The sequence below is a fragment of the Myzus persicae genome, unplaced genomic scaffold (genome assembly GCF_001856785.1).
Source record: "Myzus persicae strain clone G006 unplaced genomic scaffold, MPER_G0061.0, whole genome shotgun sequence".
In the NCBI taxonomy this organism is placed as follows: Eukaryota; Metazoa; Arthropoda; class Insecta; order Hemiptera; family Aphididae; genus Myzus; species Myzus persicae.
Window position 1 is genome coordinate 89,728 of NW_019101834.1, and position 19,699 is coordinate 109,426.

General features: G+C 35.6%; 2 protein-coding genes across 4 annotated transcripts in view; both read left to right on the top strand.

The window, feature by feature from the left end:
* Positions 1–12,397, top strand: part of LOC111030556 — a 67,603-nt gene extending 55,206 nt beyond the window's left edge. Inside the window, exon 8 of the mRNA XM_022310104.1 lies at positions 11,836–12,397. Coding sequence (XP_022165796.1) covers positions 11,836–11,846 — 11 coding nt within the window. The 3' untranslated portion in view covers positions 11,847–12,397. The remainder of the gene's footprint in view (positions 1–11,835) is intronic.
* A 3,602-nt stretch (positions 12,398–15,999) lies between these two features.
* LOC111030554 (protein TANC2) overlaps positions 16,000–19,699 on the top strand; it is a 190,475-nt gene continuing 186,775 nt past the window's right edge. For 2 of the 3 annotated variants that reach the window (XM_022310097.1, XM_022310101.1), the window contains exon 1: positions 16,000–16,250. The gene's annotated coding sequence lies outside the window, so the exon portion shown is untranslated. The remainder of the gene's footprint in view (positions 16,251–19,699) is intronic. The other variant, XM_022310100.1, reaches the window with a different exon arrangement.

Sequence of the window (19,699 nt, forward strand, 5' to 3'; positions counted from 1 at the left end):
TCAAGCTTTTAGCATAATTACAAGTGATAATATATTACATTTATGTGTGTCTATATTGTATAGTACACCCCTTGTATAGACCCTACAGATATTAAAAAAATTGATGTAATAATATTCTATCGGCAGGCGTTTGTAAACTGTACTCGACCGTGGCCGTTTTAAGTATTTACGATCTCCAGTTTTGTATATGACGCACCTGCGTTTCGCCAGGCCCTCGCGTTGTATTTAAGCGATTCGTCAAAATATTCAGTACTTCGTTTTACGACTAGAACCGAAAATTCTACGAATTTAGGTCCAAAGATAATCGTAAACTCGACGAGAACGTTCCTAGAACCGGGCTCGTTTCAAGACCAATTTTTTTCTAAAAAAAAAAAGAAAAACATCAGCGCCGGTCTTCCTTAAAAAAAACGTGTACGAATTTATACGGACATCGGAGAAATTCGAGAGAAGTCGTCTGATTCTACCTACCCTCCCCCCCCCCCAACCGACCACCGACAACACGCGAATTCGTGAATATCTACAGTACCATATTCGTACAAATGTCGGTTCTAGTCTCGCAAATTGAGTATACTATATAATATACTGCGTACGAACTACCTACTGTATTACTGATATAAAAAATAAATAAATAAATAAAAAATTGAGAAAACACGATGTCGGCGGGAGTCTGGGGAAACGTTACACTGTTGTGTATTGTATTATATTGCAGGCTTTTAAAAAACGGCGCCTCGCGGGTCGAACGACAACGATATTTCCAATGAAATTTCGGTTTACGGACGCGAAACGACCGATGCCGAACGCTTCCGGCATCTCGTCGGGCTACTCTCGGTGTTCGTACTCAACAATATTATATATAGTATTATATCCCACATGAAACGTTACGGTTGTAGAGACGTCTGCGGGCCATCGGACGGGACGCGTGCGATACGATGTAATAATATCGCGTACGGCGTGGCGCTGTATGGCATTCGTATGCACTCACACTGCACGCATTGTATGACGATGTTGTTGTCGGATCAAATGTCTAATTCGGCTGTTGCTGTCCGTCGCTATCGGATCGCCGTCGAACCCACCCGCGGGCTCCGCGCGCACAGTATATTATGTTATATGCCCACCACTATAGAGACTATAGAGACGCTTGTTTTACATAATATAATAACGCCTGTATGTAGCCGTCTTATCGCAGATATGTGCTTATGCGCGACAAGACTATAGTATCGGTCCTGTCGGCAATTTAGTCTTGAACCCGACTCATTCGAGTTAAGTAGTATGCTTGTAGTATAAATTATATTTCTTAAAACTAATAAAGTATAATATTCTCATTTAAATCTAAAACGTGTGTTCTTTTTATTAATAATCTATTAAACAACATTTGACTGTCACCCGCTACACAGAGAACGGTTTTCAACAAATTGACGTCTACGGATACAACCAGAGACACAATATAAAATATAACACAACACCACAGGCATATGCGGTGGCGTTCATAACAATTATTATGTCGCGAACGTCGCAGTCCGTTTATACCGTCGCGAATATTCTCGAAATCGACTCTTGAAATAACTCATCGGTGCACTCGCACGGTAGCGCGTTTCGTTTGAAATTGGATTTCGTCGCCCGCGATCGTCGTTCCGCAGTCTCGCGGCTCGGGCGTATGGTGTACTCGTATATACGAACGTTTTAAAAACAGCAACGATACACTATATATACAATAATACAGCGTGAGATGTACCTACACTGAGATGGACCGTTATAACTTAGGTGCTCGTATCAAAACTGCAGTCGGGTATCCCAAATGTCACATTTGTGTCTTTCGAATTTGATGAGTCTAGAAAGCGAGCTTGTGATACGGAGCACCGAAAGCGCGTAAATTGAAACAGCGAAACACGCGGAGATTCAATTTTTTTCGACATTTACGTATACATTTCTTTTAGTATTAACATTATATTGTTGTATTATTCAGTAGATTGTTATTATGACGATAAAGTAAAACCACAGATTAATAAAATGTATTTTGTATTTACAAGTTCAAATCGATAAACGGATAAACCCATCTCTGATATCTTTTATCTGACCCATCTCGGATTTTTTAGTGCATGATTTTACGATTAAGTAGTAGGTATATAACTGATATAACTGGGTAGTTGTGGTAGTTGAGCAGTTAAATTATAATATTATGTTTACCGGCCTAATATTAGTACATGGCGAACGAAAAATCACAATTTGCTGGTCTGAGCATAAAAGCTAGGCGTTGAATTCCGGGGGGGGGGGGTCAACTTATAACCTGGTTAGTGGTTATGCGATTATAACAACAACAAAATTACCAATTGGTTTATTTTGTGTTTTCTTTTAAACCAATACATTTTGGGTTACAGTTAGTGCGCAGCACTAAAATATAACAATATTACCATATACAAATATATTATAACCACTGCTATTCCAGTTGCAGTAAAAACACATTACCCTAATCAAAAAAAAAATCAAAATCGATTATTACGATGTTTTGTATATCCGTGTGAGGCTTTATTATATTTATCATAAAATAAAATTTGAGACCAATCGGTCATCGAGATGAGGTTCACCATTTTGGTATTTGAAATAATTGTATCGATCATTAAACACCGCAGCTGCAGTGCATCGACAAGACAATTTTGCGCATGTGTTTATTTTATTATGATGCAATATATAATTTATAATTTTTTCGGAAATCTTCAAAAGGTGTATTGTAAAGTGAGATGGGTGCTATCTAAACTTTTAGATGGCACCCGAGTCAATTAAAAAAAAAAATTCACGAACAACAGCCATTTGAAGACAAAAAGTTTTCAAGAACTCCCAGCACTCAACATTTTGTACATAAGCGTGTAAAACCTTTAAGTTTCTTCGTCATAAGCTCATAAAATAATTTTCGTATTTAGAAACTTTATGGAAATAACGAGTATGCATTTTTAAAATATTATCTTATACTGCTAATTTTCCAGGAGCTGTGTTACTTTGTTTTATTATTTTTGCAGTCATTTTAATGTTGTAGTAACGTTTTCGCAATTGATACGCACTTAAAGTATACAAAAAAAAAAATTCTTAAATTATGTTTCTTTGGCATTTAACTTTAAGGCAATACTGCATTAATACATAGCGTGGTACGGATCGATAACAGGAGTGTGCATTTAAAAACTACAAAAATCAGAACTCGATTAAATTAATATTATTAATCGAAAAAGGGGGTGTGGGCTGTGAGTCACCCCGTATACAAACAATCATAAGTGGGTCCACAACACGTTGACAATTTTTTTTCGCACCGACAATTTTGCATTCTACGAGCGAATCCCACGCGCCGCCGCCGCCGTCGTGACTTATCCGGCGGTGACCTTTAAATTTTCAGTAAAACATTAACAGCGGACCGGCGCGACGCTGTAGGATTACCCATCATATATATTATATACATAAACTACCGTCGTTATTGTCATGCTAATGTGTAAACAATTTTCTTTTTCGCCACGGTATCATTTTTTTTTTTTTTCGAAAATAATATATTATTATTTATTACTATTACTATTCCTGTTGTTATATTATTGAGTTCGGCCGTTATTGTTGGACTCGTGTGCGTGGCTTCTAAGACGGTCCGACGTGTACGGCGAAATCCGCCCAAGGCGTGATGACCTACAAACCGGACAAAATTTAATCATGCGAATTTTCCGAGTGAGAATAACGACATGTGTTCCGAATGCATAAACATTCGGTACACGTTCACGCGTTATTTATATGTTGTTTTTGTTTTTCTGCGGCGGGTTCTAATCATTTTCCATAAATAAAAACGTGAAATAATAATATATGTCGCTTGTGTATTCTAAACAGCCCGGAAAACGGTCAAATCAATGCATTCGAGGGTCCCGCCGTTTAGCTCCCTAAATAAATATGAAAATGTTGACTTTCTGGTGTACCTACGGATAGTATAATAAACAATTTTTGTTTCCAACCGACCTCGAAACCACCGTGCGCAACCATAATAATATAAATATATGTGAGTACTTACTACCTACTACTGGCAGGTACTTGGCGAGGCCGTGCGAGCAGCAAACGAACAAGCTGATTTTCGAAATTTATTTATATTATAAGAATTTTTTTTCTTAAAGAAACAAGATAATTTATGTTTTCCGGTCTCAATAAACACAACCTCGATTTTTAATGATATCGTTTGACGACGGTCGTATCGTCTTCATTTTCCACACAAGACACAATCGTGGAGTAGGTACTTCCCATTTAATATTTTACACAGCGAATTTTTGCTAATATTAATAGTGACATATTATAATATTATGCTTATTATTGTTGCCTATGCACCGTATTGTTTTAATAATCTAATCGTTTTACATAAACCAGGACCGGACGATCATTGTATCAAAGACCACTCATTGTTTGAAAATCCATTAGTTTTTGAAAAAAGTAATTTATTTATAGTATTTATTATTATTTTTTTTTTTACTTTTCACTTTTTTTAGCGACAGCATACATTCCTCATTCATTATTTTAAAACAGAATTTATTTTTTAGTGCTTTGCTACATTTCGGACGAATAGTTCATTCCTGGTTCTAAGTAGGAATCTAAAGTTTTGAAGAACTGAGTGGGCGCACTAGGGTAGGTACCACGTAAAATGTGATGCACACATACTATACGATTTATATTATAAAATCTAATCAAAAGTACACGATAGTTTGACAACCCTAGATTATTTAAAAAAAAAACCAAGAAAATGTTGAGAAATACCTAATCTTCGTTAAAATAGTATTTTTCGTAATAATAAGGACAAAGATTTTACGAATGAATAGCGAATTGTTTTTCACGGCCATAGGTAAAATATCTACTAATAACGTTTAAATTATTATTTTTATTATTATATTACTCGTGACTTATATGTCGAACCACATACCTCGGGTTGTTTTGGTATTTAAAATATGACATCAAACACGGATTATTTTTCAAAACAAATAAATAAATAATTAAAATTCAGCCCCCTGGTTGAACCTATACAGTATACATAGACCGAGCCGCCCCGCGAGTATAACATTATAATATTATTGTTACATCAATGCACTGAGTGTCCCGAGAGGATTCACTAATTGAGTAATTAGTGCTTTGTAGTATTTTTTTACCTTGGTGATTTTTATTTTTCGTTTTGCAAATGGCGTCCCGTAATTTTTTTAATTATTCGTTCTCGAGAATAATATGTGGCAGAATGTTTTTTTTTTCTGTAAACGTCTATGCGAAATACACACTATCAACCTATTATAACCCGAACAAGTACTTTCATAATAATAATATACTTAATGTGTGTGTTTTCATTTTTTTTTTCTGGGTCGGTTATGTCTTGTGCCGGGTGAGCGCAATATATTATGATACACGACGTCTTGTAACATATTGCGAATTTAAAATTCGAAAATTGTGAACGCGTGTTTTAGAGTGTAAAAAAATACGTTCAAAGGCAGCGCAAAAAATTACATAAAACCGTATAATATTCACCGAGATTCCCTCAATGATGCCTTGCACGTTTGTATGAAACATTGCCAATTAAAAAAAACTTTTCTATAAATCCTCTGCACACCAACAAAAGTAAAAAAAAATTAATCCTGATACTAGTTAATGTTTATCCAATATCAAAATGTCTTATGCCATGCATAAAAACTAACAGTGTATATTTTATACTAGTATTATTAAATAACACAGATTTTGTGTTAATTGTCATTTAACTAATAAAATAGAACATTAGAATGCAGCAGAATGTCCTCATTTTTAAAATAAGTACACTGACTGCAAAAATGATTATTCCGCATTCGAAATTAGTCATCAAATGGTTACTGTATCTTACGCAATGTGACTAATTATTTTTGGTTTATGCAAAGCCTTTAGGCTGGAAACCGTAATGTACCGTTGCACAACGAGCCGACCAGTAGACTTGCCGGAAATAATATTTTGCGATTTATCGATTGTTTAGATTCTCAAAGGTTGAGAATGGTAAATAGGTTGAGCAAAAGCATATTTATATGAACGCCAGAAACCAAATTTCAAACAGTAATTATACGCATTTAAAGTACCCATATTAGCAATATGAACGTAATCACTCATCACTGGAAGTATAATAATATAATATAATATAATATAATATATGTTAACACCATTATGTGAAATACCAAGGTCAAATCACTTTTTCATTTTGTTATTTATTTAGCGGTTACACATTATTTCCCAATCCCATTCGTTTTTGTGTCATCGCTTATTTCGCAGACTCGTTTGAGTGCTCACATTTTGTATGCCTCGCCGGGTTTTCTCGATGTAATCAAATTATCGGCTATAAATTATTTTATTTTATTCTTTATTGTTCGCTACCTATTCACATAATATCATATCGAAAGTTTTTTTTATTTTTGTTGGCTGTGCGCACGGTCCTCCGAACGAACGAAGACGATCAGCTGTTTCGCAGCCGCACTCGGACACCGACCGCCACCACCCCGCGCCCGTAGCGATCGACCGACCGTTTTCTCGTCTTGTAAATCTCACAAAATCCCAACTCCAACAGACTTGGGCGTGAAACACGTGTGATTTCGCACACGCATATACTAAACATCCGTCGGAAATTTTTTTTCGCCACCGCGTTTCGTTCGCGCAACGACAGAGATCGTTTCAATATTATTATTAAATTTCTTTCGCTTTTGCCGGGAAATCGCGTGTCTCCGCGGCCCACGCGCTCTCCACTCTCCGCCGCGGACCAACCGGTCCGCCGCCGTATACCTGCAGTCACAGCCGCCGCCGCCGACGATAAATCTCCTGTTCCCCGGACCGGAAGTCTAGGTCTGTGTCGATATGACACGCGGCGAAACCGCCGACTGTAATATTATAACGATATGCGTACTCGATGCTGAAAAAAAAAAAAAATGTTTTTATCACGCTATTAGGTATATACCTGAGTATAATAAAATGTTATTCGCGAGTATGTTGGGTACGAAAACTACACCGTCAACGCCCACCCAACGCCGAGAGTGGGTACAAGTATTCTGCTGCAGCTGCTGCTGCATTGTGCAACGACTATTCGAATGGCCAGACGCAATGGGAGCCGAGTGAATAAATTCGATTGAATAAATTACGTCGTGTTTAATCGATGCGATTAGCGACTGCAGTATGCCCACGCCTGGCTACACTGTCCCGTTTGTTTTTGTCCAGACGGAAAAGTTTTTTAAAACGAAAAGTTTCTATGCGTCGATCGCGTCCGAGAAAAATATTTCATCCACAGTGTTTATTTTTTGTCTATTGACAAATGTCCTACTGTCAAAAACACGTTTGAAAACATATTTTTCGACGGCGGAGGTCGGTGGCTATAGTTCTTCGTCGCAGTTTTCCTTTGTTTGTTGTGCGAAATCCGATTTCACTGCTTGCTAGTTATTACTATACGAATGTTATTATTATTACTATCGCTGTTGTTGTTTTTATATCTTAGGTCTCGAACAACGACGCATCAATAACCGATCGCATTTTTCACACCACACCTCTCGACGAGTGCAACACACATATTATGGTTTATATATATAGATGAGGAAAAATCAACGCGACCCTGTCTATCTCCCCCCCCCCCCCCCATTGACCATCGCCCAACAGACTTATGACGATAATGACAACTATCACCTTACTAAGCTGTATACTTTAGCCCGATCGAAAACAGTGGACGGAGTGTCAGCATTGATATATTATAAGATTATGTGTTTGAAAGTATTTTACCATTGATGTATAATTATTTATGTAATATTAAATACAATTCTAGTGTTTCAATGATGGATTGTTGCACATTAGAAATTTACCGAGTGGTAATGTGTGTGAACTCGAAAAATAAACTCGTTATCATAATAGTAACTATCGCCAATAATATGTGATAATCTCATCGCTATGCTGTAGTTGTGCTAGTTCGTTGAATTTGTATTATATTGTCATTATAATGAGAGGACTCTTTGTTTGAAAAACCTGGATGCATTTTTTTACCGCCCGGTTTAGCCAAAGAGTGACGTTGGACCATTATATAGACCCGAGTCGTTTGGTTAAAATATCGCATCGACTTTCGGTGTTTTTCCTTTTTCATAGACACTATATACAAATAATAATACTTTTTCGTTTTCACGTCGATGGTTTGCAATTAGTCTCGTGTCGTACATAATTCCACGAATTATTCCTGAAACTATGTTCCCGGGTTTTTTTTCCTGGAAGTTTCGATTCAATAATTTCTACTTAGGTTAAGTTTTTTTCTTTTAATGGTTTTTCTTTACTAGCCCCAGAGACATTTTTATACTTTATCCGTTGACCCGGGTTGTTAGTTTTTAAGTACGATTCCGGGAAACATTCGATTTTATACTATCGCAGGTATTGTGGTCAATTTTACTCCAACATATTGATCATTATGTGTATTACAGATAACTAAAAATATATCAGCAGCGAATTGTGAACTAATCGAGTGTCGCATACAATTTAAATTTTAATTAAAAATGTTCAACACGAGGAGAACTTTTGTTGGGCAAAACAAAAATATTTTTTTAAAGCATAAAATAGGTTGTGTGATATAATTTCATATCCAATTTCAAACAATAACATCAACTTTTATAATTATTTCGGATCCGCAGAAAAAAAAACATCATAATATACCTGCACAAATGTGATTTTGTTCACAGAGTATAGGCAGTTAGCACTGTATTATTATACAGTATATTATTATTCGAACCACCATCTGAATTCTAATCACATAATAAAATTAAAAATATTCTTATCAAATCCCCTAGTGAACCAGACAATAACAAAATAAAATTACACGTATATTGGATAATCCCGATCGTATTTTATATTATTGAGATATAATTTACTCGTTTTCGAACACCATTTGGCTGATTTCCAAGTAAAAAGTATCTATTGCTAATGGTATTGCTGTGGCCATTATTGTTATTGTTATTAACCATCATCATTCTTAGCTTGTACCTATAGACCATTGGTATCTATTAAATCATTTTTTTTATACGTGTTTTAAATTTTTAGTTGCCTACTAAAAGTATACAATTTTTAATCGATTTGTTGATTTTTAAAGTATCAGTAATGTTTACGAGTATTGTACCGCCGAAATACTTCAATATATTATCAATCTAATAATCTCGTTTTTTCATAATAATATTGTTCACAGTAGTTTGTTCACTTTTCCACGATCAAATTGTGTAAGTGTAAATCATTTTTGAACAAACATTACACAGGTAAAATGTCTGTAAAATATATTTTTACCGCACGATGTCTGATTGTGTTTATATATTTTGTAATTTATCGGAGCTCATCAAAATAAATCACTCATAGCGGGCAGTGTGCTATTATATTTTTATATAAATTATGAAAATGACACAGTCCGTAATGATGTATGTATTTGTTTCGAGCGGTTCAATGCAAACAACAGACGAATAAAAAAAAAGGTATTGCATTCGTTAACGGGAAAAACCCCCTCAAAGTATAATAATAATAATAAAACCCTTTATACGGTTTAACGGGCGTTTTGTATAGGCAATATAGGTGCATTCCGGCGATTGTGGTTCGACAGTGTTAATGACATTATGCGAGTTACATCGTGTTAGTTAAAACAGTGCAACAGACAATACGTAATATAAATGCATCGGCATAAGTTGTCGAATCTTATGAGGCTTAAATATTTATGTTTTCAATGTGAATTTTATGATTGAAATCAGTGCCTCTATTGAATCAATACCCGGAAAGAAAATATCTCATCTAACTTCTTTGGTTGCCTATGTAGTGTCGACTGTAAGACGATTATTTGCTATACGTTATTAAAACCCAACACAATTCAATGACATAATATACATAGCTGTATACGAATTAAAGTCAAAAAGTGTTACACTTGAAACTGATCCTGACATTGCGCCTTGTTGACTTTAAAGCTGGTAGTTTCTCGACGCAAAACCAATTGTTAATGTCGCTAACGATTTCAATGTTAAAACGCTGATTCTGCAACACACGCACACACACTCACACATACACACACTCACACGCACATGTAAGCAAAGTGACAACCAAACTGCGATCCGAACGACTTAATAAAAAAAAACATTGTCGTTTATATTCGTTGTTCTAAGAGTATAATGTTTTCGCTTCAGCGGTGGCACATCGAACAAAGCGAATCACGTGTACCGAATTGATTTACATAATATTATTATTATCGCAATGTCTGCGGTTCGCGGACCGTTGATCGGCCGCGTTCGATATTGTACTTCCTCTCGCTCCCGTCCTCACAACCAATACGGACACACTCGTCTTACTCTAAACGCACGACTCGGACGATTATTTACCGGCGTCAATAACAATTAATTTTTAAATATCGTAACCACCCTACGAACCGCCATGCCAGAGAGAGAGAGAGAGAGAGAGAGAGAGAGAGAGAGAGAGAGAGAGAGAGAGTCGAAACTATTCGCCCGTTTGTGTTCGCACGTGACTCGCCCACAACGCGTGTTATCGTGTTTTACCTGCAAACGCGTCCGAACTATTTATCGCACTCGGTTTTCCGGCTAAATACTAAATAGAGTACAGCGTTTGTTATTACAATTATTATTATTAATATTATGTGGTACGCGCGTTGTATGAGCGCCGACGATTCGCGGGCACGGGAAGACGGAGAACCGACTGAAATGTTGGCAAACAAGCTCGACCGTAACAGTTACGGGCGGTTGTAAATTTAGATTTTTAATGTTTGTTATTCCGAGTGAAATAACTACTCTATACATTAATATATTACCTAAAGGCCAGAGAGACCGCAGTAACCAAACGAAATTCCGTGCAATGAAAACTACAAAAAACATTATTTATTATTAAACGACGTCTGTTGTCTGCGGCTTAAAAAAATAAAGACAAAGACAAAACGGCCGTCATAATTGCACCGGATCAAATGTTTTTCTTTCATTCCAAAGAGTATATAATTGTACAGACGCACAAACTTAATGTGATTACAGTTCATATGATGGCGATCGATCGGTGCACGGCGAGATGATGAGTTCATAGTGCGCACACATTATATTATTACGATTATAAATTATTGTTTCAATGTTGTAATCTCAGGCGTAACGGAAGTAGGCAGTATTGATAAAATATAATAGTAAAATTCGTTGATAAAGCACGCAATTCCGTGTAAATATGACGATTAAAACAAAATTGTACGTTATGTTGTATAGTATACCTAAACGAAGTCAATATTTGGTGTTTTCTTTCTGTTTAAGTTTTCGAACAGTATTCGAAATCGCGGCAATGGTCTCGGAGTCTTTACTCTCATTTATTACTATAGCTGTATATGGTTTGAAATTCATGATTTTCATCAAACTTAAACATCTGTTGAATCTGTCCCGATACCAATATGTATGGTCATAAAACTAATATTACAGACATGGTGTTTAGAATTAATGATGAATTTCGATGCCTAATTTATTCACAGTCACATTGTACCCGTACAATAATTTATCGGTGAAGTCTTATTTAAAGAATTTACGAGTTCAACGAAGGTTCATTCGTTGACATTCGACGATTTTAAATAGTAAAATATTAAGACGAAATCTCTGAAATTTGTCATCACGTGTGTTGGGTAGAAAAATAGACACCGAAACCATAATACGTACACGTAATCGATGGTTCCATGTATGGGTAAGCCGAAAACCTGTCTCTGCAACGCGCGAATAAATAATTATGAATAATAATTACTATTGATGTGTGTTTATTGTATTGATTTTTGATTTTTGTACGTTGCGTCTAACGCGGTTATTATTTCTGTTTCAGAGTCCGTTTAATGAGACCCGAGGATGGACCTCGATCGGAGACTGAACAAAGAATACGACGACGTATCAACGCAACCGTGTATTATGCATAATACCATATTATTGTTACAATAAGATAATAATAGTCGGTATTGAAAAAAAAAAAATATATTCGATAACTATTATAAAATATTATAATAACGAAATTATTGTTCGAAGTTCTCGGAACAAGGTGTGCACACATAATAAGACGTACCATGAATGATGTCGATGTATATAATAATAATAATAATAATATGTATTTGATGTTTGTATATAATTATATTACAAAAATACGATAATAATATTATATGCACAGTGCACACACATCGTTGTGTGTCTGCGTGTGCGTGTTGTGTACGCGAGCAATGTTTTATTGTAATTATTATAATAATATTATGTTATTATCCGTAAACTATTAAAACGATAAGCTTTTCATCAACGGACTTCCTCTTTTCACGCGCAGTCTCGTTTTCGCGGTACATGTTGTGTTATAATAAATAAAAATATGAATGTAATATAAAAAAAAAAAAATACAAAAAAACCAAACAACGGTAGCAACAATGGCAATCGATCGGAATAAGCGAGACCGAAAATATTATGTAGGTCTTGTGTATACAGTTAGTGTGTGTATTCACACGAAATCGATATTCCGAAAAATACCAGTTTCCCGACATTATTAACAATAATAATATTATGTTTTAAGGGAGCCTAAAAAATACAAAAAAATAACTACAAAACCGTTTCGAGGTTTTCACCGGTGTATCTGCATGTACATACAGTTAATATAATATATTGTAATAATTATATGTATAATTTATTTTAATGTCGTTTTAGCCCTTAAGTCGTATACACCTGTAACTGTATTATCTCGATAACTACTACCTATGTGTATTTATATTAAGTGTAAAATGTAAATAGTATTGTCGCAATATTATACAAAATGCATCGATGAAAACTAAATAAAAAAAAGTCGCGGATCCCTCCAAAGTGACGTTGCCAGCAGGTACCTATATTATAATATTATTATGGCCGTCGTTATTTCAATTATTATTATTTTGTGTGACGACGGCGGCGATCAAACTACCACGCGACTCTGAGCCACCCAACGGATAGATCTTAACAAGTTTGTTTTCATTATTAAATTCTCATCATCAAAACTTTTAAATGTTTAATCTTTTTTTTCATTATTTTTATTATTATTACTATTATTATTATTATTATTATTTGGTTCCGTGACTGAAAGGCTGACTTTATAATATAATATATCTGTTCTTATATAAACAGTGTGTATTTAGGTATAAGTTTTTTTTTACGGTTTTATCGTTTTGGTAAAATCTTACGGCTTGACGGTTTTTTTATCGATTTAAAACAGTTTGATGTAGCTTCCCTCCAAAAAAGTATTTAAATGTCCTCTCTCCGATCTGCGGGTTGAAAAAAAATCGAAAATATTTTTAATCTTACTTTGGCTATATAGCGGTGTGTCTTACCACAACATATGGTTCCAATGACTTGTACTAGTGTTTCATTGTTTTTAATTTGTCGATATTAAATGTACATTTTAATAATTGATCACGTGTACCAACGAAACGTTTTTTAATATTTTACAACCTCGACCTGATTATAATATTATAGCGACAAATTATACAATTTAGCACACAATATTATTGTGATCACCGTTATTATTATTATATAATTATATAGTTTATAAAAGAAATCGAGTAGCCACTGCCGTCCCCCTTGTGTATATGTATAAAATCGATTGAGTATTATTATGCCGTACGGTTATATATATATTATTATTATTATAGTTTTCGTAGAAATGTTTGTACATTATGTTTGTTTTTGTGTACACGATAAAAAATAAATAAATGCATACGACCAAAATCTCATTGCGCCGTTGTCATTATTGTTGTTATAGCATTATGTTACGGGTTACACTTAAAAAAACTTAGTTTCAATTTTACAGCTGTGTACTGTTGTACGTCGTGTGTGTTGCGCCTCAGCAGCCGAATGACGACTTGTGATACAAAAAACGATGTGTCCGCACTTCCCTGTAAGAAGATGTTTTTTTTCATGCCACGTGCCCACTGGGGGCTCGTCATTTGTGGGGTGTGAGGGGGGAGGGGTCGGTAGACTTGAAAGGGAACGTTCTGCAGCTCTGAGAAATGTATAAAAGTCGATAGTTCAACAATCATAATAATATAACGGGGAGAAACGTTCTTACATGCACAATAATAAACAATAATATTATAATATTATTAAATATGAATTTATAGTTCGGGATACATTGGTTGCATATTCACTTATCAGTTACCTATACATTGATCAGTAACCCATAATTATTTTATAGTTTTGTCTGCGGCAGATTGATGGCTCAATAGTTTAGTTTCGTCCCACAAACACAATTCAAATATATATATTTATACATGGAGTAATTAGTAATATTAAATTATACCGTGTCCCCTGTCTTAGCGGACCCACGGTGTTGCTACTATTAGGTATATTATTTTATAATATTCTCGAAACCCTTTGCCCCCCCCCTCCCCCCACTTGGTGAAATCTGAAATGACGCATTTGGCACCTTTCATCTCGGTGCATACAATATAAGCGAAACTTGAACACTCTGTAGCCAACCATATATTTTGAAATCGATTTTTTAAACGCAACGGACACACTGCGTACTCCCTGCCAAGTTCCAGAAAAGAAAGATTTTCGAACATCTTGAACTAACCATTTGCAACGCGCCACACAGGGGCTGAAAAAAAATCCCGACGAAATTTTCCGGTGGTTTATGTATGCAACGCCGACTATCGTTTCTCAGTTGTACGTACTTCTCAAGCGAAAGGGGTATAGACATGCGCAGAACTTTTTGCGCAGCCTGCTGAAGAGTAACATATTTTTCGATTCGCGGTGACGTTTGCCAACCGCGCCAATCACGTTGCCGGTTTTAATTTGTATAAAACCTTCCAAAAATATTATTATAATAATTTATAATCTTATCTTGGTGCAGTCGTCGCCGAGAAAGACAACTGTACTACTATCTAATCGATATTTTCAACGATTATGGTCCATAACATTTCTATAAAATAATATGTACATTCGTATTTATAATATATGAGTAAAATAAGGACCGAGATGAATGATGAAGCACTGCAGATGTTGAAGAGAACTAAAAATTTACTTGAATATAAACCGGCTAGGTAGGTATAATTATTAAAAATCCAATTATAGTATGTCTACGGTTAACGTTGTTCTACTCAAGTTTTATTTGTATTAATTTTAAACTATTAACATAATAATACACCGTGCGTTGTATATGGCTCATTTAATACAAAAACGGTAAGTATTTATAAATTCAGTTATCTAACTATAGTAATTGATGAATATAGAAAACATGTATTGAAATGTAATCAATATTTTAAACTGCTGCAGATATAATTATTCCTTACCTATTATAAGCTTTAATCGTCGGTTTTGTGTATTTTTTAATGCGCATGACTATAATATTATATGCTAGGGAGATATAACGTGTACCGTTTCCATTTTAGTACCCTGGTACATATAGGTATACAGGTATACTTTTCGTTTGAAATCAAACACGGAGAACGATTTTCGATTTTTTGGCAAGTACTGTTACGTAAGGTTATAATAACGCGACCATGTTTAAACGCTCTATATTTATACGAGGAATTCATTTCTTCCTCGACCCCCCCCCCCCCCCCCCCCCCCCCCAACCCCAACCAATGGTGCCGTTATTATTTATTACGATATCGCCACGACCGCGGGGGACATAAATTATCGTTTCATGCAAAGTCAAATAATATACGATATGATACCGTGTACGCGTCGGCCGCGGAGGATCGGAGAAATCCGATGCAAGCTCATAAGTCCTCTCGGGTGGCACGCGCTTGCCGGTAAAAAAAAAAAAATAACAAAAATCCTAAGAAGAAGAGGAAGAAGAAGCCGACGACCGCCGTGGCTTACACAGGATGCAATAATTTCTGGTGGCCCGTCCAGAGTGTACGTCGGGCACATAACACAGCGGACAAGTAGGGACGACGCGTCGCACAGGGTGTATTTTTAAACGCCGGGCGCCAACGGATATCAGAGGCGGTGGCATCGGCAGTCGCAGTCGTCGCGCCGCGTCCGTTTCGAGTAACCGAGTGTGCAATCGTCACGACGACAGACGACAGCGGTAGTAAATAATAGTAATTTAAAAAACGAAAAAAAAAAATTGTAATAATTTGCAATACGCGTAATGCAGTGCAATTAGCGCGGTAATAATATATTATTCGTTGGCGCCGCCGCCTAGACAGACCTGCAGTGGCCGAGGACAAAGCGTGCACACGACGACGATATAACCGCGCGGGACCGCACTCGACGGACGCACGCGAGGTGAGTACCGATAACGAATACATTTTTTGGCTTAAGGGGGGCGTTTTTGGGTGTGGAAAAGTTGCGACGGTGGATTCCGTTGCCCCAGTGGATCCAAAATAGTATACATCTATGGTAAAAAATAAACAGGTCTCAACCGCATTATAGGTGACGCGAAATGCAGCACGTTCTACTACTGTTCTGTAATGCAATGCGTCGTTTTTATTGACGAAGACTCCACACGATAATATATTATTATATAACTGGCGAGATTAGCAACAATCCGAAAATGAGATACAACACTACTGTTACCCCCCCCCCTTCCAGACTATAAAAAATGATCCCAGACCGTCGAGTACGGAGTTTCCGGTGAATGATATTAATTTATTTGTAGGTATTCGCCAAGCAATTTTCCCAGAAAATCCACTCCAGATACCACTTGAAAATTAAAAAACCTTTTTACATGCTGCTTGCAATAATTATTAGTTTTAATAGACTGTGTTTGTAACGGAACTTATCACTGAACTATTTAAAACGAAAAGTTTGAGCTGAGCCGTTGCACGTTTTGATAATTTATTTCGAAACGGAAAAAACAATAGAACGCCGAAAATTCGTATTTTGTGATTAATTTACTTAACTGCACGTAGTTGATGCATCAATATTAATTGTAAGCATTATAACTTATGAGTCATTATAGTTTGCCGGGCTCGCATAAATTAAAGGTAGGTACTATTATTTTATAACAAAATAAGTTTCGAGCTTGATGCTCGTCGTGTGTATCTTTCGTGGGTGGGTGGGCTTATAATATTATAATACTTGTTTTCTATTATTGGTTTTTTTTTTTTTAAACATTGTATTAACTCTTCGTACTATGTAATTTCACGGTATCAATAAAATAAGGAACATCCGAATTCGATTTAAACGAAATATCAGAGCAGGACTTCAGGATGTGTTGTTATTATTATTACAACATTTATTCATTTCTTTGCTCACGTAAATAAATTCGAAAATTGAAATGTAAACTATAAGCGTTTTATTCGTATACATTTCGAGGTAAGCATTGCAGAGGAGGAAAAGGTTAATAACAAATATTAACTTCACAAACTTAATTGTATACATAAAATGTGTAGGTATAGCTGAAAAAACGCCATCATTCCTAACCAAAAGAATTTAATTAAATATTTTTTTTATTTAATTTATAATAAGCCAAGCTAAAATACATATTACTTTATATTATATATATTGTTAACTCCATTGTAGGTATTTAAATTATTTTTTTTTACGATTTTGATTCGTGCTTTATTTAACTTTGAATATTGAATTTCAGATATTTTATATTTGATAAGCAATATCATAATGCTACATTTTCGCAGGAAAAATTAATTAATAATAACGAAATTACAATATTGCACCACACCACGATGGTTGCAAAAAATAATTTGTATAGTTACAAACGAAATATAAGCATTTTTTATCGTAAAATTAATAATAGCAGGTTGATAGTAAGATAGTTGATTTTTCTTTTGTAATCAAATAGAGTACCATGTCCAAAAGAGTATAATTTTTTTTTTATTAACAGCCTTCATGGTTTTTATTTAAAATTGTTACAATCAATGTATAATAATTATTATAACTTTTTATAAAGAATCGAATTATATTATATAATATTATTTACCAATATTTATGCGTACAAATAGTTGCATAGTGCGATCGTTTCAGAGGTGAAAAACATGTTAAAATTATAGACAACTTGGATAAATGAAGCGTAACAGATGAATCTATACAATCGACCAATTTGACAGACATTTTTAAACAATCGGGACTTTATGAGTCACTAACTACATACATATATATATACATGCTATACATTTACATTCAGCGAATAATATGTTAATTTGTAATAGTAGTCCATTAACGAACACCGACGTCCGTACGTCACACCGTGAAACGCGTCCAATTGTCTCGTCTGTCGAGTTCCGTTTTATATATATTTTTTTTTCGAAACCAACTATTATTATTTTTAACGCTTCCGGTCAAAAAATTATTAATACAGTCGGCATCGATTTCTATTTCTATTTCGAAATCGTCGTCGTCGCACGCTTAACACTAATGTATACCAAAACCGCGGTCGCTGCTGATCTGCGAGTTATTCCGATATACCAAAGTATTAAAACGTGGTTACGGGCAAAGGGTGCCTAGGTGGTAACGTGTGGGTACATCGATAAGAAAATATCAGAGAGGGATTTATTATATTAAGGGTGTATGAACTACCCCTGGAGATTGTTTGTCAAAAGTGTCGATTAATAGGTCTGTAGAATTGATGAGTAAATAATGTTGTGCTCTGTAAATGTTTACTGTTTTTTTTCCCAACTGTGCTCGTATAAACGTAAGTTCGACGGTTCACGGTGGCAGTGCATTTGTGATTTGAAATGGCCGACTGTTCAGTCGTATATTTACGGATACGGCAGGTGTCGTGAAGAGTTTGGCTCCAATGACCTATTTTTTTTTTAATCTGATGTGTTCTCTCACGTCGAATAAACGGTGATCACGGTGAATAATTATAATTGAATGGTTGATTATTCATTACGTGTACTGACACTTACATCACTCAATTGGGTACCAATTACCCATAGCCTAAAAAGGAACTGGCGATATTGCAGCGAACATGCACATTTTATGCCGGCTCCTATACTTGCAGCTGGCCAGTATACTGCAATCATTTTAAGACCATAAAATAATAATAGCAATAGACATAAATCGCGACAGTCACTTATTAGTTATTAACACAACTTATCTTCACATTTTCTTTAATTTCTTCAACATAAGTACGGTGTAAAAAAAAGGAAAAAAAGCAATAGGTACTGCAGTTGATGAGAAGACGCAATGCACCGGCATGGCAAATGTTGAGTTGTATTGGCTTTAGTTGTTAGTGAGAGTTGACCTGATATCAAACTATATCGGAGGTAACGATAATCATACTATATCTGTGTTCGGTGGTTGATCCATTCGCCTCATTTATCCGTTTCTACATTATGACAAAAACACTAAAAATAACCCCCTCCCCTCACTTAAACACGGGCTGGATCCGCCCATGTCTGTGTCCGTACATCGTCGTTTTATTAAAGCCAAGTGTGCACACGAAATCGGAATACAAATTACCCCCCCCCCCCCTTTCACACACACACCGCCGAGATTGAGCTTCGCAGACACCACACTGCAGACCTAATACAACACTACGGCCGTGGATTTAATTTATACGCCATCACGTGTGCTATAATTTTTTATGCATATATACACCTGTATATAGTATTATGCGTAATAAATTACGAAAATACATTGCACACGCCGCCGTCTGGTACGATAATACCTACGTGTTTGACGACGCCGCGGATGAAAAAAAAATATATAAAAAATATAAAAAAACAACCGTAATGGCACGTCGTTCGAACTCTGAATTATCGTTTCCGGCG